The sequence below is a fragment of the Haliotis rufescens genome, unplaced genomic scaffold (assembly GCF_023055435.1).
Source record: "Haliotis rufescens isolate VD_foot unplaced genomic scaffold, xgHalRufe1.0.p SCAF_4, whole genome shotgun sequence".
In the NCBI taxonomy this organism is placed as follows: domain Eukaryota; kingdom Metazoa; phylum Mollusca; class Gastropoda; order Lepetellida; family Haliotidae; genus Haliotis; species Haliotis rufescens.
Window position 1 is genome coordinate 31,580,739 of NW_025964112.1, and position 18,735 is coordinate 31,599,473.

Consider the following 18,735-nt stretch of genomic DNA (forward strand, 5'->3'; position numbering starts at 1 on the left):
TGAGAGCCGGATCACGGCAGCCGGGACAGTGATTATAAAAGGCCTACACAACAGCCACGTCAGACAACAGCAATATGTCAATAGTCCCCAGTAACCTTGCGTGCGTCGGGTCCTCCGTCTCCTGTGAAACAGGCAACACTGTGTCGTCACTATGGACAATATGAGATGAGACCGATGGGGACAACATTGAGCTCGAAAAGCTGATAGAGCCCGCTGTTTGTCAACATGCGTGAATCGTGTGTCGATCCCGGCCACCGAGCAACAACGTCAATGACTCTGTCGTCGCTGTCAAAAGCGATCTGCGTATTTATGCTGTGATAGTGATGTCGGTTTACGTATTCATTTTCGTTTACTGTTGGTGCCTGGATTTGTACGTGGGTTCCATCGATCACCTGACAACTCCGGGAAAGTTCGCAATGTGATAAAAGTTGGTTTGGTGACGCCTCATGTCCCCGAGTTGCAGGGGGAAGCAGACAAACTGTTTCACAATCCTGTCAGATGACAAACTGGTGATGCACTGATTTACACTCTCGAAATAGTGGGCTGGGTGACATCTGCATTACACAACTGAAACTTTCCTGTTGCAAAGTACCTTAATGTGATCAGCGTCTTTCGTATCTCGTCAAGTGCGTGGTTACGGTTGGTTGCAGGCTCCACGTCAGCTGCTATTAAATTAGCTACGTACCTAATACCATTTCCATCTAAACGGTATCGCCGTATCAACTCCTCATCGTTGTATTCAACAAAACTTTGTCTTCTTTGATGAAACGAACGACGACCTAGCGGTACGGCAGCAATTTTGTTCACTGACTTAAGTCATACACCTTGTAGTTAAGCCTACCCCTACCCAGTCTTAAGATTTAAGTCAGAAATTGGTAAAACTTAAGCCTAAGTCGCTTCATGAATATGACTTAAGTCAAATCTTGAAACTCAAGTCAGAAAAGGTAAAAAAACTTAGTTTTTTTCAAAACTTAAGGTTTTTTTCAGTCTTAAGTTCTTTTATGAATACCGCCCCTGGACTACAGTACCTTCAAAGCTGTGAGGGTTAGAATAGATTCCAAGCAATCTAGGATTGTCGTAAGAGGCGACTATATGGATCGCTGTGGTCAGGCTCGATGGCTTGGTTGATTGAGAGTCGCCGTATCCCGACTGCTGCTTGGACTTTGCTCATAATATCAATCACTGGCTTGTCTGGTCCAGGCTCTATTGTTCACCAACAATAACAAACAAACATTCAAAGTACGGGAAACATTTGATGCACATAAGATAAGTGTCTTGCTAGCTACAATACTTGAACTAATTTTCATGAACTCCGTTACCAGACGGGAGAACGTCCTTCGGTGAAACCTAAGACACAGTGGGGCTCCGACGCAGTGGGTGTGTAAACGCCATGATAGCTAAGGTATAATATTCGAATAAACTTGATAATTCGTCGCTTCAGTAGTCTGTAATGTAAATAATTCACGAAGACGTGAGTGTGAGATCTGAAACGTGATTGAAGAAAAGGTATCACTTCCAAACTCCCGGGGAACACTGCGGTTGTGATCGAGTTGAAGATGATAGTGTTCCTTTGTTTGCACGAGTCTGACAACCCAATATGGACGTATACCAGTACAGACAAAATTCTATTTGCAGTTTCCAGTTTCCAATTATGGTTACATAACACCTATATATACAGTTAACCATATCTGGCAAGTTGTCGCGCACACGCTAGTCCATTCTAGTGTAGGTTGTCGGGGTAAGTGAGTGAGTCGGTGCTGGTGTTGATAACATTAGAAAACTTAATCAGGCCGAATTGGGGATTCGAACCAACAACCATGGGTTCTGGAAGTAACGCATCTCTGCACAGCAATTTGATGCACTTCAGACGAAGTTGACATAGTGTAAGTTACTGCAGGTGGCTTGACGGATGTCATTTGAAATGGTGTTGTTTTCATCCACGTCGGTGTGATCCAGAGGCATCAACGTCTCTTTGTCCACTGGACTCTGTCAAGTGCTGAAGGTATACATGTACCAAACGAGATTAAACCCTGTTCTAAGCCAGGTCTAAATACACTTGATTGATCGCCTTTTAAACGTGGGCTAGGCCTACTTAACGTCATCGGGGCCCTCTGCAATATTGCTACACCTGGTCTAGACCTACTGTAAACATCATCGAAGCCCCCTTCAAGATTGCTGCACCTGGCCTAGACCTACAGTGACTGTAAACATCACCTAGGCCCTCTGCAAGATTGCTGCTTCTGTTCTAGGCCCACTGTAAACATCATCGAGGCCCTCTGCAAGATTGCCGTACCTGGTCTAGACCTACTGTAAACATCATTTATGCCCTCTGCAAGATTACTGTTCCTGTTCTAGGCCCACTGTAAATATCATCAAGGCATTCTGCAAGATTGCTTTATCTGTTCTCGGCCTATTGTAAACATCATCGAGTCCCTCTACAAGAATAATGCTCCTGATCGGGGCCCTCTGCAAAATTACTGTTCTTGGTCTAGACCCCCTGTAAACATCATCTAGGTCCTCTGCAAGACTGCTGCTTCTGTTCTAGACCCACTGTAAACATCATCGAAGCCCCCTTCAAGATTGCTGCACCTGGCCTAGACCTACTGTAAACATCATCTAGGTCCTCTGAAAGATTGCTGCACCTGGTCTAGACCTATGTAAATATCATCGAGGCCCTCTGCAAGATTGCTGCACCTGGTATAGACCTACTGTAAACATCATCTAGGTCTTCTGCAAGATTGCTGCACCTGGTCTAGACCTACTGTAAACATCATCGAGACCATCTGCAAGATTGCTGCACCTGGTCTAGACCTACTGTAAACATCATCTAGGTCCTCTGCAAGATTGCTGAACCTGGTCTAAACCTACTGTAAACATCATCTCTGCAAGATTGCTGTTGGTGTTCTAGGTACAATGTAAATATCATCGAGGCCCTCTGCAAGATTGCTGTTGGTGTTCTGAACACAATGTAAACTTCGTTTAGACCAGGCGCGAGATCGCCTGTCAAGGCTGCCAAGAATAACTCTATAAGTTTAGTTCAGTATCAAATTGATTACACCTGCAACCTGCATTTTATTTGATGGTGACATGGAACGCGGCCTACTGTGTTAGAGAAACAACTCCCCTATGATATCCAAAACAGTGTTTAAGAATATATAATGCCGCTCTATTCTATCAGGCGGCGGCGGTGGCTGTTGTCGGGTGATCTGCAGTAGTTAGACTGTAAAGGTGTTATCTGCTGTGTACTTGGAACACATCCTCCGTTACACTAATACAGACAGGGTCACTTCGGGACACATCTACACGATAACGTCATTATATTGAGTAACTGTTGGTGTAAACTTGTTAGAGGAAATTGTTTAATGTTGATTACTGCATAGCAGCTGCATGACACTCTCCTACGGAAGCGTATGTCTATTAAATGCTCGATGAGGGCGGGTCGTTGTGGGTAAGTGGCCCTGTTGTTTCATCTACTACACAGAATGCTCTAACGGTTATTTCATCAATCTCCACACCTGTGCATCTATATAGTTTCCTCACCAACATGTTTCCCATTCCGCAAAATTGCATATACATACTTTTGTATTAACCTACAGTGCGGGTCAGGGAGAGAGAAATGGTGTGGCGGAAAATGAAGTTTCAAGCCGAAATCGAGATAACGGAAAGGAACGGCACCACATTGTCCATAGGCACAGATATAACAGAAATATGGTATTTGGGGACAAGTCAGAAGGGCCAAGAAACAGAGTAACTGTAGAGCCACAACACACAGTACAAGCAACACAATGTCCACCGTTAAAAACCGTCAACATCCAGTTCACGCAACACTGATTTCAAAACCAGGAAACCTTCACAACACAGTACATGCACAGCTGTGTTCCCAATCAACACCCAGTACAGAAACACACAGTTTAAGAAAAATGCAAGACAACCCTCAACATCCAATACAGGAAACACGGAGTTCAACGTCAGACAACCCTCAACACCCAGTACAGGTAACACGGAGTTCAACGTCAGTCAACCCTCAACACCAAGTACAGGTAACACTGAGTTCAACGTCAGACAACCCTCAACACCCAGTACAGGCAACACGGAGTTCGACGTCGGACAACCCTCAACACCCAGTACAGCTAACACTGAGTTCAACGTCAGACAACCCGCAACACCCATTCCTAGCAACACGGAGTTCGTCGTCAGACAACCCTCAACACCATTCCTAGCAACACAGAGTTCGACGTCAGACAACCCTCAACACCCAGTACAGGTAACACGGACAACCCTCAACACCCAGTACAGGTAACACTGAGTTCAACGTCAGACAACCCTCAACACCCATTCCTAGCAACAGGGAGTTCGACGTCAGTCAACCCTCAACACCAAGTCCAGGTAACACTGAGTTCAACGTCAGACAACCCTCAACACCCAGTACAGGCAACACGGACAACCCTCAACACCAAGTCCAGGTAACACTGAGTTCAACGTCAGACAACCCTCAACACCCAGTACAGGCAACACGGAGTTCGACGTCGGACAACCCTCAACACCAAGTACAGGTAACACTGAGTTCAACGTCAGACAACCCTCAACACCCAGTACAGGTAACACGGACAACCCTCAACACCCAGTACAGGTAACACGGAGTTCGTCGTCAGACAACCCTCAACACCCAGTACAGGCAACATGGAATTCGACGTCAGACAACCCTCAACACCCAGTACAGGAAACACGGACAACCCTCAACACCCAATACAGGAAACACGGAGTTCAACGTCAGACATCCCTCAACACCCAGTACAGGTAACACGGAGTTCGACGTCAGACAACCCTTAACACCCAGTAAAGGAAACACGGAGTTCAAAGTCAGACAACCCTCAACACCCATGCCTAGCAACACGGAGTTCAACGTCAGACAACCCTCAACACCCATTCCTAGCAACACGGAGTTCGACGTCAGACATCCCTCAACACCCAGTACAGGCAACATGGAGTTCGATGTCAGACAACCCTCAACACCCAGTACAGGAAACACTGAGTTCAACGTCAGACAACCCTCAACACCCATTCCTAGCAACACAGAGTTCGTCGTCAGACAACCCTCAACACCCATTCCTAGCAACAGGGAGTTCGACGTCAGACAACCCTCAACACCCAGTACAGGCAACATGGAGTTCGATGTCAGACAACCCTCAACACCCATTCCTAGCAACACTGAGTTCCACGTCAGACAACCCTCAACACCCAGTACAGGAAACACGGACAACCCTCAACACCCAATACAGGAAACACGGAGTTCGACGTCAGACAACCCCCAACACCCAGTACAGGTAACACGGAGTTCGACGTCAGTCAACCCTCAACACCCATTCCTAGCAACACTGAGTTCAACGTCAGACAACCCTCAACACCCATTCCTAGCAACACAGAGTTCGACGTCAGACAACCCTCAACACCCAGTACAGGAAACACGGACAACCCTCAACACCCATTCCTAGCAACACAGAGTTCGACGTCAGTCAACCCTCAACACCCATTCCTAGCAACACTGAGTTCAACGTCAGACAACCCTCAACACCCATTCCTAGCAACACTGAGTTCAACGTCAGACAACCCTCAACACCCAGTACAGGAAACACGGAGTTCGACGTCAGACAACCCTCAACACCCATTCCTAGCAACAGGGAGTTCGACGTCAGACAACCCTCAACACCCATTCCTAGCAACAGGGAGTTCGACGTCAGACAACCCTCAACACCCATTCCTAGCAACAGGGAGTTCGACGTCAGACAACCCTCAACACCCATTCCTAGCAACACAGAGTTCGACGTCAGACAACCCTCAACACCCAGTACAGGAAACACGGACAACCCTCAACACCCATTCCTAGCAACACAGAGTTCGACGTCAGTCAACCCTCAACACCCATTCCTAGCAACACTGAGTTCAACGTCAGACAACCCTCAACACCCATTCCTAGCAACACTGAGTTCAACGTCAGACAACCCTCAACACCCAGTACAGGAAACACGGAGTTCGACGTCAGACAACCCTCAACACCCATTCCTAGCAACAGGGAGTTCGACGTCAGACAACCCTCAACACCCATTCCTAGCAACAGGGAGTTCGACGTCAGACAACCCTCAACACCCATTCCTAGCAACAGGGAGTTCGACGTCAGACAACCCTCAACACCCATTCCTAGCAACACAGAGTTCGACGTCAGACAACCCTCAACACCCAGTACAGGAAACACGGACAACCCTCAACACCCAGTACAGGTAACACGGAGTTCAACGTCAGACAACCCTCAACACCATTCCTAGCAACATGGAGTTCGACGTCAGACAACCCCCAACACCCAGTACAGGTAACACGGAGTTCAACGTCAGACAACCCTCAACACCCATTCCTAGCAACAGGGAGTTCGACGTCAGACAACCCTCAACACCCATTCCTAGCAACAGGGAGTTCGACATCAGACAACCCTCAACACCCATTCCTAGCAACAGGGAGTTCGACGTCAGACAACCCTCAACACCCATTCCTAGCAACAGGGAGTTCGACGTCAGACAACCCTCAACACCCATTCCTAGCAACACAGAGTTCGACGTCAGACAACCCTCAACACCCAGTACAGGAAACACGGACAACCCTCAACACCCAGTACAGGTAACACGGAGTTCAACGTCAGACAACCCTCAACACCATTCCTAGCAACATGGAGTTCGACGTCAGACAACCCCCAACACCCAGTACAGGTAACACGGAGTTCAACGTCAGACAACCCCCAACACCCAGTACAGGTAACACGGAGTTCGACGTCAGACAACCCCCAACACCCAGTACAGGTAACACGGAGTTCAACGTCAGACAACCTCCAACACCCAGTACAGGTAACACGGAGTTCGACGTCAGACAACCCCCAACACCCAGTACAGGCAACACGGAGTTCGACGTCAGACAACCCCCAACACCCAGTACAGGTAACACGGAGTTCGACGTCAGACAACCCTCAACACCCATTCCTAGCAACATGGAGTTCGACGTCAGACAACCCCCAACACCCAGTACAGGCAACACGGAGTTCGACGTCAGACAACCCTCAACACCCAGTACAGGAAACACGGACAACCCTCAACACCCATTCCTAGCAACATGGAGTTCGACGTCAGACAACCCCCAACACCCAGTACAGGAAACACGGACAACCCTCAACACCCAGTACAGGCAACACGGAGTTCGACGTCAGACAACCCTCAACACCCAGTACAGGCAACACGGAGTTCGACGTCGGACAACCCTCAACACCCAGTACAGGAAACACGGAGTTCGACGTCAGTCAACCCTCAACACCCAATACAGGAAACACGGAGTTCGACGTCAGACAACCCTCAACACCCATTCCTAGCAACACTGAGTTCAACGTCAGACAACCCTCAACACCCATTCCTAGCAACACGGAGTTCGACGTCAGACAAACCTCAACACCCAGTACATGCATTACATACAGTACATTATGTTTATTTGTTATATAAATCCTTCACAGCAGAAAAAAATAATTATCATCTTTGTTCGACACTGAACTCTTATTTACAGTAGACAAAATACATTTCTCATATTATAAGACACTTGCGCGTCCTTCAGGTTTTGGCACTGTTTAATATTTTGCCAAAAGAAACAGACACTAGTTTTAGGAACCATGTCTTGTAGGCACAGCCACCTAAACAGTAACGGCTGAGACATCCGTCGTCAAGTTCCCCTGCATCAGACAGCTGATTATGACAATGGCGTAAATTATAGAAGATATCCATGGAGACACACTACCTAGGAAACGCTGTAATAAATTAAGCTCTAAATGAAAACTGACAGCTCAATCAGTCTCACTGATTGGCTCTCGGGATGAAACCAATTCGTCTGACTATCTTTATTATCTATATTTAGACATGTCATATTGTTCCATTGTCCGTGTATGCCATTTGGCTTGGCGTGGTCTTTGCATCTGTACCCTCATAGCTGATTATTCTATTCAGACACGCTAAGTAAAGGTTCGTTGTCAGGTATGGCAACATAAAGATAGAATTACACATTACACGTTCAGCACAAAATATTGGATAAACATAAGACCCTCCCCGATACACGGTTAGAACAATAAACCGAATACATGTACGTACTAGAATATACGACGAATATATACATATGTTTGTACGCACAAATAGGCCTATCTTGTTATAACCTCTTCAAATCTACTACATACAAAGGATATGTGATGTACAAAGTATGTGTAGAGGGCTACATGAACTAAACAAAACTGTTTCTTTTTATTTATTGCTAAAATAGTACTGGATAAAATATCAATTCGTTTTAAGTAAAATACGTTTTCCCAGTATACTTTCTGACCAGCGTAAGAAATGACATTAAACTAATATATGTCTTTACTTAAAAGTTTGAAGGTCTTCCATTCTTATCCTACCCCCTTAAACAATAGATTCATCACGATTTCGTAGAACTTGATAAAGACACACAGAAATAAGCATAATCAAGTGAAGAGAGAAGATGGCTCTTCTGTGTTACAGATCTACCTAACGCGCTTGTTGGCATGTACATATTCCTCCAGCAGCGTCCCCGACATCTGGGACAAACAACACATGCTAACATGACCACAATAAAACTATACTCTCCCACGAAATAAACGCATTGGTGACATGGCACGAGTCAGTTCCAAATATTTTGAAGAAATTGTGTTAGATTTTTTACAAACGAAATGCTCCTTTGTGTTTGGAAAGGACCCAGTGTGTCAAAACGCACCATTTTTAACTGTAATTTTAAATTTGCACTTCAATGTCATGGGGGAAGAACTGTTTGTAATATCCACGTGCAATTTAGGGGTATCGTGAGCTGCCTATACTGCCTATTTCAAATCGCATTACAATCCAACATTTATCAACCACTGTGTCCACCATGGATAAAAAAATAGGGTCATGCCACGTCTCAACGCTGTATATGGTAACATTGCCATAGAGGCTGGGGTGTCTCAGTCTTACATATGCATCATCTCAATGTTCACCAGAGCACTATTTCTCGTCTTTGGGATAGATATCGGCAATACAATTCCACGTCAGATCGGCCCGGAAGTGACTGACCTCGGATCACCACTGCCTCTCAGGGTCAGTACATCATGGTGCCTTCATTTGCGTAACTGGAGTGTCGTAGCAACGGCGACTGCTGGTAGAGTACATGGTTTGAGAAGAGACGATCCGTAATTGTTTGCGAGAGGTTGGACAGATGACCTAATATTGGTCCATTGCTGAGACGGCTGTTTCGACTGGTTCAAAGGTGCAACAACTATGGAAACTGGAGTTTGCAACTCAGGCGTTTGGCTTAGTGATAAATGCTTCAACGCCGTAATTAAAGCCAATGTGTCTACAGGCTTGAAAATATACGTTTTGAACAATCCTGCGCCACCCAAGTTGACCGATTTGGTGGAGGTGATTTTACAACATCAAAGGTGTCCTATTATTGACCGTCGGATTGAAATTTATTGTATATTATATGATTGGACGCATACTGCACGTGCCACAGCTAACATTCTACAGAATGTGAACAATAAAGTTCTCCCAAGGCCTTCCAAAGGGCCAGATCTTAACCCCATAGAACATTTGTGGGAGGACCCCCATAGACAACGTCAACCGCCACTCCAGAGGCTTCAGCGACTGTCACACGTATCGCAGGACGAGTGAAATAGGATTCCACAAGCTCGGATCTAAAGACTGCTATCTACAAAAATGTAGCATTTCTACCATTGTCTCTAACATAGACTGAACAACAAAATTTCCTGTAACATTGAAAAAGACTTAATGCAAAGTTATGTTTTTTACCAAATCTGAAACAATTTCGGTTTGCAACAGATAAAAGACTCCTGTAAGTGTTCAAATGGTTTAATTGCCATACTGATTTCAGATTTCATAAATAAAACATGAACATGCTAAAATGACAATTTGCATATCAATAGCGTGTGTGTCCACCTCTGGTTGCGATGCAAGCAACACATCTTCGTCTCATGGAATGGACCAGGCGTCGCACCAAGTCCAGTGGGGTATCTGTCCATATCTGCTGGAGCATGTTTCGAAGTTCCTGGAGTGTCAGTGGAACACCTGGTTGACGTCAAAGGCGCCGATCCATCTCATCCCACATGTGCTCGATTGGTGAGAGAACAGGGGAGCGAGCAGACCAGGGGATGACTTTCATGTTGTTTTGTTGAAGAGAATCCTGAACAAGTCGAGCAATAAGAGGCCGGGCGTTGTCATGTTGAAAGGTAATGCCTGGGTCATGACCACGCAAAACCGGTAGAACAACAGGGCCGATGATCTTGTCGCGGTAGCGCTGTCCATTGAGATTTCCCTCTACCACTATCAAACGGGTCCTCTGTCTTGCTGTTATCCCACCCCATACCATAACACTGCCGCCCCCGAACCGATCTTCTTCCATGACACAATGATCGACGTCGGTACAGTCGAATCCGTCCATCGCTGTGGCTGAGGTGAAAACGAGACTCGTCAGTGAATAGAACTTGTCCGCACTGCATGGCCGTCCAGCACAGACGCTATCTGCACCACTGTAGACGTGCTTGACGGTGGTATCCTGTCAAAATGGGACGTCTGGCGGATCTTCTGGCGACAATCCCTGCACATCTGAGACGGCGACGTACGGTTTGTGAAGATATTCGTCGAAGGCCAGAGATGCTTCTTGCAGTCACTGTTGCTGGCTGGAATCGATTTCGTAGGTGTGTTGTTCGAATCCAGTTGTTTTGTCGATTATTGGTTACGCGTTTCTGTGGACGTTAAATTGTCTTGCAACATCACGTTGACTCGATCCTGCTTCAAGCATATCAATGGCTCGCAGACGCTCATTTTCGGACAGGCGTGGCATTTCGTAATGTTGAATAATTGCGTAATTTTGTTGTTTTTCTGAGCGTGACAAGAAGGTATTCTTTCAGTTTAGGAAACAGGTGGAAATCACTTAGTGCCAGGGTGTCGATGTTGGCTTGCTGTTTGAGGAGGCCTACCATGAACTCATCAAGCAATGATGACTTATCCTGTTTAATTGGCTTCATGTCCTCTGTTAATCCTGTTAATCCTCTACTGTTAATCCTCCATCTACTATATATATATATTCTGTACTAAGTCCCTCATTCAGTCTTGCTTGACAACGGTATAAGGATCCATACCGAAACGTCTCTTTTTACAGTATTAAAGAAGTTGTTATCCATAAAAGTGTGTCTACCTTGTCATCCGTCAACTTCTAGGTATTGCCTATCAAATAATAGGGGTGTTTGATTAGTTCTCACATGATGTTAAAGAGGTATATACTCTACATTGTATACTACAAGGGGTGTTTGATAAGTTCTCACATAGAGGGAATTGCGTAAAAGTGGAATCTTTTGATGTGGATATTAAATGATGTTTTAGAGGTATATGCTCCAAACTTTGAGTCATCTTATCAAATTGCTTCGCTGTGACAAGTCAGTAAAATAAGCAAAGGTCTGTGACCGTTGGGAAATGCACAAACTTGAGGAAAGTGCAGTGATCAAGTACTTGCCGAAAAAGGTCTTAACATCAAAAGCCGACCATGACGATATGAGTACAACACCATGGAAGGATGCCCCTTTATAAGCCACCATAAAGAGGTGGTCAGCAGAGTGGCAGGGAGAGTCTTGAAGACGACTCACGACCTGCCTGGAAGGCCTGTGACGCCAGCAACACAAGCCATGTTCCAGAGTGTCCAGGATGTGGCGACGAATGAATAAGCATCATATTGCTGGTTCGGTAGGCATTATTACCCAGTAGAGAGTACTTTCTATTATTCCATTATCAGAGGAACTTTGGCAATGAAGAAAGTATCAGCTCGTTCGGGCCCAAGCTTCTTACATCTTATACACAAGGCAACAGGCACATGTCTCGTGATTATCCGTTTGAAGCTGATCCAGAAGCTGATTCTTGCGACAATTTGTTAGTCCAAATAACACGCTGGACACACCCGATATTAAGTTTACAGATATTTATCGTCATAACACCTTCACAGTCATTTCCAAAGTTCCCTTCATCTGTATATACATATACTACTGACAGAGGTGAAGGGAACTTTTCATATGACCGTGAAGGTATATATATATATATATATATATATATATATATATATATATATATATATATATATATATATATGTGTGTGTGTGTGTGTGTGTGTGTGTGTGTGTGTGTGTGTGTGTATGTATATGTATATGTATATTATGTATATATATATATATATATATATATACACACACACACACACACACACACACACACACACACACACACACACACACACACACAAGCCTTAGCCGACTATTATCCATTCTATATAAATTAACCATGCCCTAAACATTAACACAAGGTTATTTAAACATATCAAAATAGTATATCTATATATTCTACAACCGCAAATCTACAGAGCTCCTGGGTTATTGGTCGACATAAAGTTTAGTATTGGAAAGTTGAAGTCATTCTTCTAATCACAGTCTCGGAATCGTAATGCATAGATCTAAATATCAAAACAGTCAAGGCGGTCTCACTGGTCTCATTTATTTCTAGTTCAATCAGTAAATCAGTGGAAGAGAATTGGCTATTTGACTGTTATTGAACGATATCAGATTATTAATAAACCTGAAGCTTAAGTGAACCGGCTTGGCCAAATTGCTTTTTTTCACTTTGCCAACCCGAGCAGAAATTTCCTATTCATATCCATAAAGAAACGGATCAGCAAGAAGGGGAGCACAATTGGTGCCCATGAGCAAGTCAAGCATAGTATGCATTCCAAGTAAATAACTGGTCAGCAGTGTTAATCAAAGTATTAACAGTGGTTTTGTTGGTTTAGTTAATCAAATATAACATGATAACGATATCAGAGGTTCTGAGCTGTTTAGGTTTTCAATACATGAACATAGGACCCAACTAAATATCACTGAAATAGATAGAGGTTGTGGTAATTTCTTTTCGATAGCAGGTCGAGACTACAAACAGTTGATAACACATGACTAGGATAACATATGTTGAACTGTTTTGCGAACGAAGGGTGATACTGCTTGTTTATATTTCCATCATGGTCTACTTATTTTATCTCCTCTGTCAAATATCCAAAAATATGTCAAGTGAACGCTTCGTTAACTCGCCATGTTAACATGTTCTTCTTGTGTGGACGCATCTATGTGGGACACCACATACAAACATCAAAGTTTCATGTGATAATATGTGATAATAATTGTTTATGATTTATGCAGCCTAAGTATTCACCTTTTCATCCCCAAATGAGGGTGTTTGTTTTTAATCAATCTCGTTAATAATTCAGGTCAAAGGATAAGAAATTATACCTCAGCTCCATCCAAACAATTTATCAGCACACACGACTTTGGTGTCAGCAGTGAAAGTTTAGCTGGTGTTGGGGACTTATAAAGAAACGTTTTTGGTTCCAATGACAGCAACTTTATCGAATCAGTGACATATGTCTGTGAGTTTCTTGTGTAACTCAAAACTGATTATAATTCTGTTGGGATACCAAAGATTGTGTTTCTGACCTTTGGTAAGTGAATTAAAGTGCTATAAGACAAAATGAACAGCCGGGAATCATGAACTGTTGTGAAGGACAGGTTACGGTCAAGGTAGGGATACAATAAATTCAAACGGTAGAGTGGTCAATATCGGGTAGTGTAGGATGGTGATGTTTGGTTATATAACGTAAGTCACACAGATGCTTCGATTACACTCTGTTGTTTTGAAAAAGGGCTACCTCAAAAGATGGGTCAGAAACAGAAGTAAAAGATTTCCTGTATGGACAGGGACGAACGCTACGTCCCACACAAGTAGAAACTTGGGTGCCGGAGTAGTGTGGGTTACTTTCACTGATAAAAAACAGGTTATGGGTGTTAGAATGAAGAGATATCTCATTCAGAGGTACAGAGTGAGAAATGATTTTATATAGTTTGAATGGCTTGCCAAAAGAAGGAATTGGATGTTTTACAGATACATAAAGGTGATCAAGTGACCGAGTATATATATATTGACCTTGAGAGCAATAGAAGGAGACATCTAGTTGTAGAATTAGAATGTTGGGACGATTGGCCGAAAGTACTCTGGAATGATGAATGGTAGTTTGGTCATTAGAGGTAATGGTCTGTCATTGGCCGAACTCTGAACCCTAGTTTAGTTCATCCAGTTGATGGTCTGTGGAAGATGCATGCTGATTCACTGGTTATACTGACAAGGCCTCAAAAGAGGATTTTAAGGAGTTAACGTCCAAAAAAGGAATATCATGATGACTTATCTTGAAACAGTGAGTCATCTAAGACAGACAGATTGACAGACAGACAGTTTATTCAGTAATTTAGGCATCAAGGCCCATACTACAATGCAGATTGGATATTACCATTTGTCACGTGATGTACATGATTAGATTTTAAATCTAGTTACACATTCCTCATTTTAAAGACATGTTTTAAGATTACAGAAACATCATGGATCATATCAGGATTTCAGAGTTTAGCAGATTTATCATTAACTGACGGTCTTTAAAAATACCTTGCAACATGGGGAGAAATGTATACCTTAATGGGTATACGTTTCACATATATGTAAGACATGGTATTCATCTTCTACTTCTCCGGATGAACAGTTTTCGCAAATAGAGCTCACAATATCAAAGTCTTTGGACCTGCCACATACATTTACACTTTGATTGGTCGAATGAAAGGTCGGTCTGACCTGACCCGTAACGGGATGTCCTCACATCTTTGTTTAGCGATAGCGAGAACTAAGATCTGATTTTAATGAGATTGCCACTAACAAATAATAGATTTCTCACATCTGAAACCCAATTAGTTTTACCATTATCATCAAGTACCTTTAACATTTTGTAACATTGATATGCGTATCTATCAGGCATCATTCTAAGTAATTTAATCCAATACTTAATTACCCTTAATTGCCTGGCTACAAAAATATTACTACGGCCTGTTTCACGAAGGATTGCCTTGTTTGAGGCAAACTTACCAACACCGAGAATCATTTGAAATATGAAGTGTGAACTTTTTCAATTGCAGCGTAATACTTAGCACCCCATATTTCAGAACCATACAAAAGTATTGGCATAATTTTGCCTTCAAAAATGGTACAGGCTGTGGCAAAAGACCCACAACTATTTTTCCTGAATAAATTATAAAGAGGTCTAATGGCTTTCGACGCCTGAACAGCTAATGCTGACATGCCATAGACCATGACAATCTAGAGGAGAAATAAGACCTAAATATGTATAGTAAGTGACTACACTCAAGGCACACGAACAAAGAAGCCATGTTTCATGTTTTGCAACAATACCACCTTTTCTAAAAACTACAGCATTGGTTTTATTCAGATTTACTTCAAGATTCCATTTTGAACAGTAACTCAAACATTTAACATTTAACTAAAGACAAATGTTTGGCATGCCATTTAGGAGTTTTCATGTTTCCCCCTGGGTATTTTCATTGCCAAAATATTAACAACCTGGTTGCTCTTCCAAAGTCTCAAAAGAACTACCTACAAAATTAAAAACGTCCACACTTTGACCTAGAAGGACCTGGATGTATGAATTTGCAGTATCAGCGCACAAGCAGTATTATGAAATGCATTAATATATGGCATGGCCGCTGGTCGAGGGATTAAAGCCTGGTAAGTGTGGACTTCGTGCTCAACACAGAAATGGACTTGGCTCTGGACTGACTTGGTGGATGAGACTGCATCCATGAAGAGGAGAAGCCCTAAGAAAACCTGGCACAGATGCGTATCTTCGGGAGAGATGACAATGTTGTGAAGGTAATGATGTGATCAATATCACTCTTCCAGAATTACAGGTTTGCATGTTAACTTGCTAACCCTACTTTTCTACACTACTTGTCATTATGTTCACGTACATATCATGAAGGGACAAAGGAAATTAAGTTTTACTGACCATGGTAATGCTTATATCTACGTTTACATTTTCTGACTCATTGTTTTCGGTGAAAATCTTATTTTCATACCCTATCCAAAATATTCTTTACGTTTATGATGGATAATTGCGCCATGTGGTGTAATGGAGGCGTTTACCATGTACTCGTTTTAATCACAAGAGAGGAAATTCTAAAAGCTATCTACGATTTGAAAAACAGCAAGAGTTCCGGCATAGATGGTTTAATTCCAGAGTTTTTAAATATTCTGTTAATTTTCTACTCCCATACCTTGAATACCTGTGTAATATTTTAGAAACGTCTTATTTCCAAAAGGGTGGACTATCGGTGTGATTGTTCCACTACATAAATCAGGATCACTTACCGATACAAAAAAAAATCGAGGAATTACCCTTCTGAGTGTTTTAAGCAAAATATTTGTTTCTATTATCAATAAAATTTTCACTTTTTGGTCAGATTCATTAGATAAAATTTCGGAAGAACAAGCAGGTTTTAGACAAGGGTTCTCAACCACAGATAATATTTTCGTACTTAATGCGATTATTCACAAATACATGCAGAGAAAAGGTGGAAAATTTTATGCAATTTTTGTAGGTTTAAAAAAAACCGTTTGATTCTGTAAAGAGAAACGAAATATAATGTGGTCATTGTTTCTTTCAAATGCTGTGAGTAATAAAATGGGTAAATTATTATGCAATATTTATCAAAATGTAAAGTCGTGTGTTACAAATCGGGGAATATACTCTGATGTCTTCACATGTAACATTGGTGTACGCCAAGGCTGTATTCTTAGCCCCTTCCTGTTCTGTTTTTTCATCAATGAACTAGCTGCACAAATTAAGGAAAATTGTAAGGATGGTATACAGCTGCATCCAGATATTGTTAAGATATTTCTGTTGTTTTTTGCTGATGATATAGTCCTGTTCTCTAGTACGATAAAAGGTTTACAGAATTTGATAGATCAACTGGAGCTGTACTGTTCTAATTGTCAACTCCAAGTGAACACTGAGAAAACGAAAGTGTTAGTTTTCAAAAAGGGAAATAAACTATCAAGTAGGGAAAAATGGTTCTTAAAACTCACAACCGTTTCAAATTGTCACTCCTTATAAATATCTGGGTGTAACCTTCACAGGCAGATTATCGTGGAATTACCACACCAGTAATGCAGCAATGCAGACAAAAAAGATACCAATGGGAATCTTGCATAGTTTAAAAACTTTCACTGATCTTTCATATCAAACCTTTTTTTAAATATTTGATACAAAAATTACTCCAATTTTTTTATATGGAGCAGAGGTCTGTGGGCATACTGAAAACAGAACTATTGAACTGGTCCATCTATATGCTTGTAAACGATTCCTTGGCATAAAAAACTCTACATCCAGTGTTATGGTAAATGGTGAATGTGGACGTGTACCACTTTACATATTTCAACATATTAGAATTCTCAAGTATTGGTTCAAGATTCTTAAAATGCCTTTGATAGATTACCTAGAAAATGTTACAATATGATGTTATTGTGTGTAAAACATGGAATCCGCAATTGGGTATATGATGTAAAGTCGTTATTAAATGATTGCGGCTATGGGTATGTTTGGCATAACCAATGTGTACCAAGCAATCCATATACATTTTTAGTATCTTCACGCCAAAGACTTAAGGATATATACTTACAAAAATGGGCATCGCATGTTTTAAGTTCAGAAAAATGCAATTATTACAAGCTTTTCAAGACAACAATTTGCCCAGAATACTATTTGTTTGACATCAACTTTAAAAGGTTTAGAGTAAGTTTAGCACAATTAAGATGCAGCTCTCATAGACTTAGGATCGAAGTAGGCAGGCATAGAAAAAACATAGCCAGAGAATTGAGAATATGTGAGCAATGTGGTTTAAATGTGATTGAAGATGAGTTTCATTTTCTGTTAGTTTGTCCAAAATACGACCACCTGAGAAGAAAATATATTGACCTGCCTTGTTATGTACATCCCACTCTACAAAAATTTACAACGATCATGTCAACAACTGATAAAGATACTCTAACAAATCTATCAATGTTCATTTATCATGCTATGTTAATTAGAATATGACCTGTTAAACAGATCTGTAACCACTCCCGAAAACAGAATTGAACTATGGGCCTGAGGCCTTTCAGTATGGAATAAAACTTATCCTATCCTATCCTATCCTACTAGTTTTGGGTAGTGTGATTAGGTCCAAAGATTGAGATATAAAATGAAGATTTCCACGGAGGGGCCAGTTTAGGAGATACACCTTTGTGAAAACACTTGCTGGTTATTAGATAAAAATTATTTGTGTGATTTAGGATGTTGATATGCCTTCTTGATTCCTTAGCTTTTGCAACTTTGAGATTCTCAAAGAATTGACTTTAGTGGATTTATGCATCTTTACCAAATCAGTACAGACTCGTGACGTGTGGATGCGAGCATTGTCATGATGAGAAATGGCAACTGGTGAAGGACCCGTATGTAGCGATCCTGGGCTGCCGTGGTGATGAGGGGTCTCAAGGAGTCAGGACAATATCTACCTGTGTTGCTGGTACCGTGCCCAAAGTCGGGAAATTGTGCTCAATGTCGAAATGTCTTGCCATTGATGCTGGTGATTCGTCAGCTTCAGGTCTACCACCCTGGGGATACCCGAGGTAGAACGTGTCCCCAGTACCCCCATTGCTGGTGGTAAGAGGCGACCCAGTTGGGCGACCC

The 18,735-nt window shown here is 42.3% G+C and overlaps 1 protein-coding gene across 1 annotated transcript; it reads left to right on the plus strand.

Moving 5' to 3' along the window:
- Positions 1 to 3,631: 3,631 nt before the first annotated feature.
- Positions 3,632 to 6,279, plus strand: LOC124149509 (flocculation protein FLO11-like). The gene is made up of 5 exons (XM_048381548.1): positions 3,632 to 3,725; positions 3,951 to 4,296; positions 4,343 to 4,553; positions 4,653 to 5,324; positions 5,416 to 6,279. The coding sequence occupies exons 1-5, from the start codon at positions 3,632 to 3,634 to the stop codon at positions 6,277 to 6,279; spliced, it is 2,187 nt and encodes a 728-aa protein (XP_048237505.1).
- The last annotated feature ends 12,456 nt before the right edge of the window (positions 6,280 to 18,735 follow it).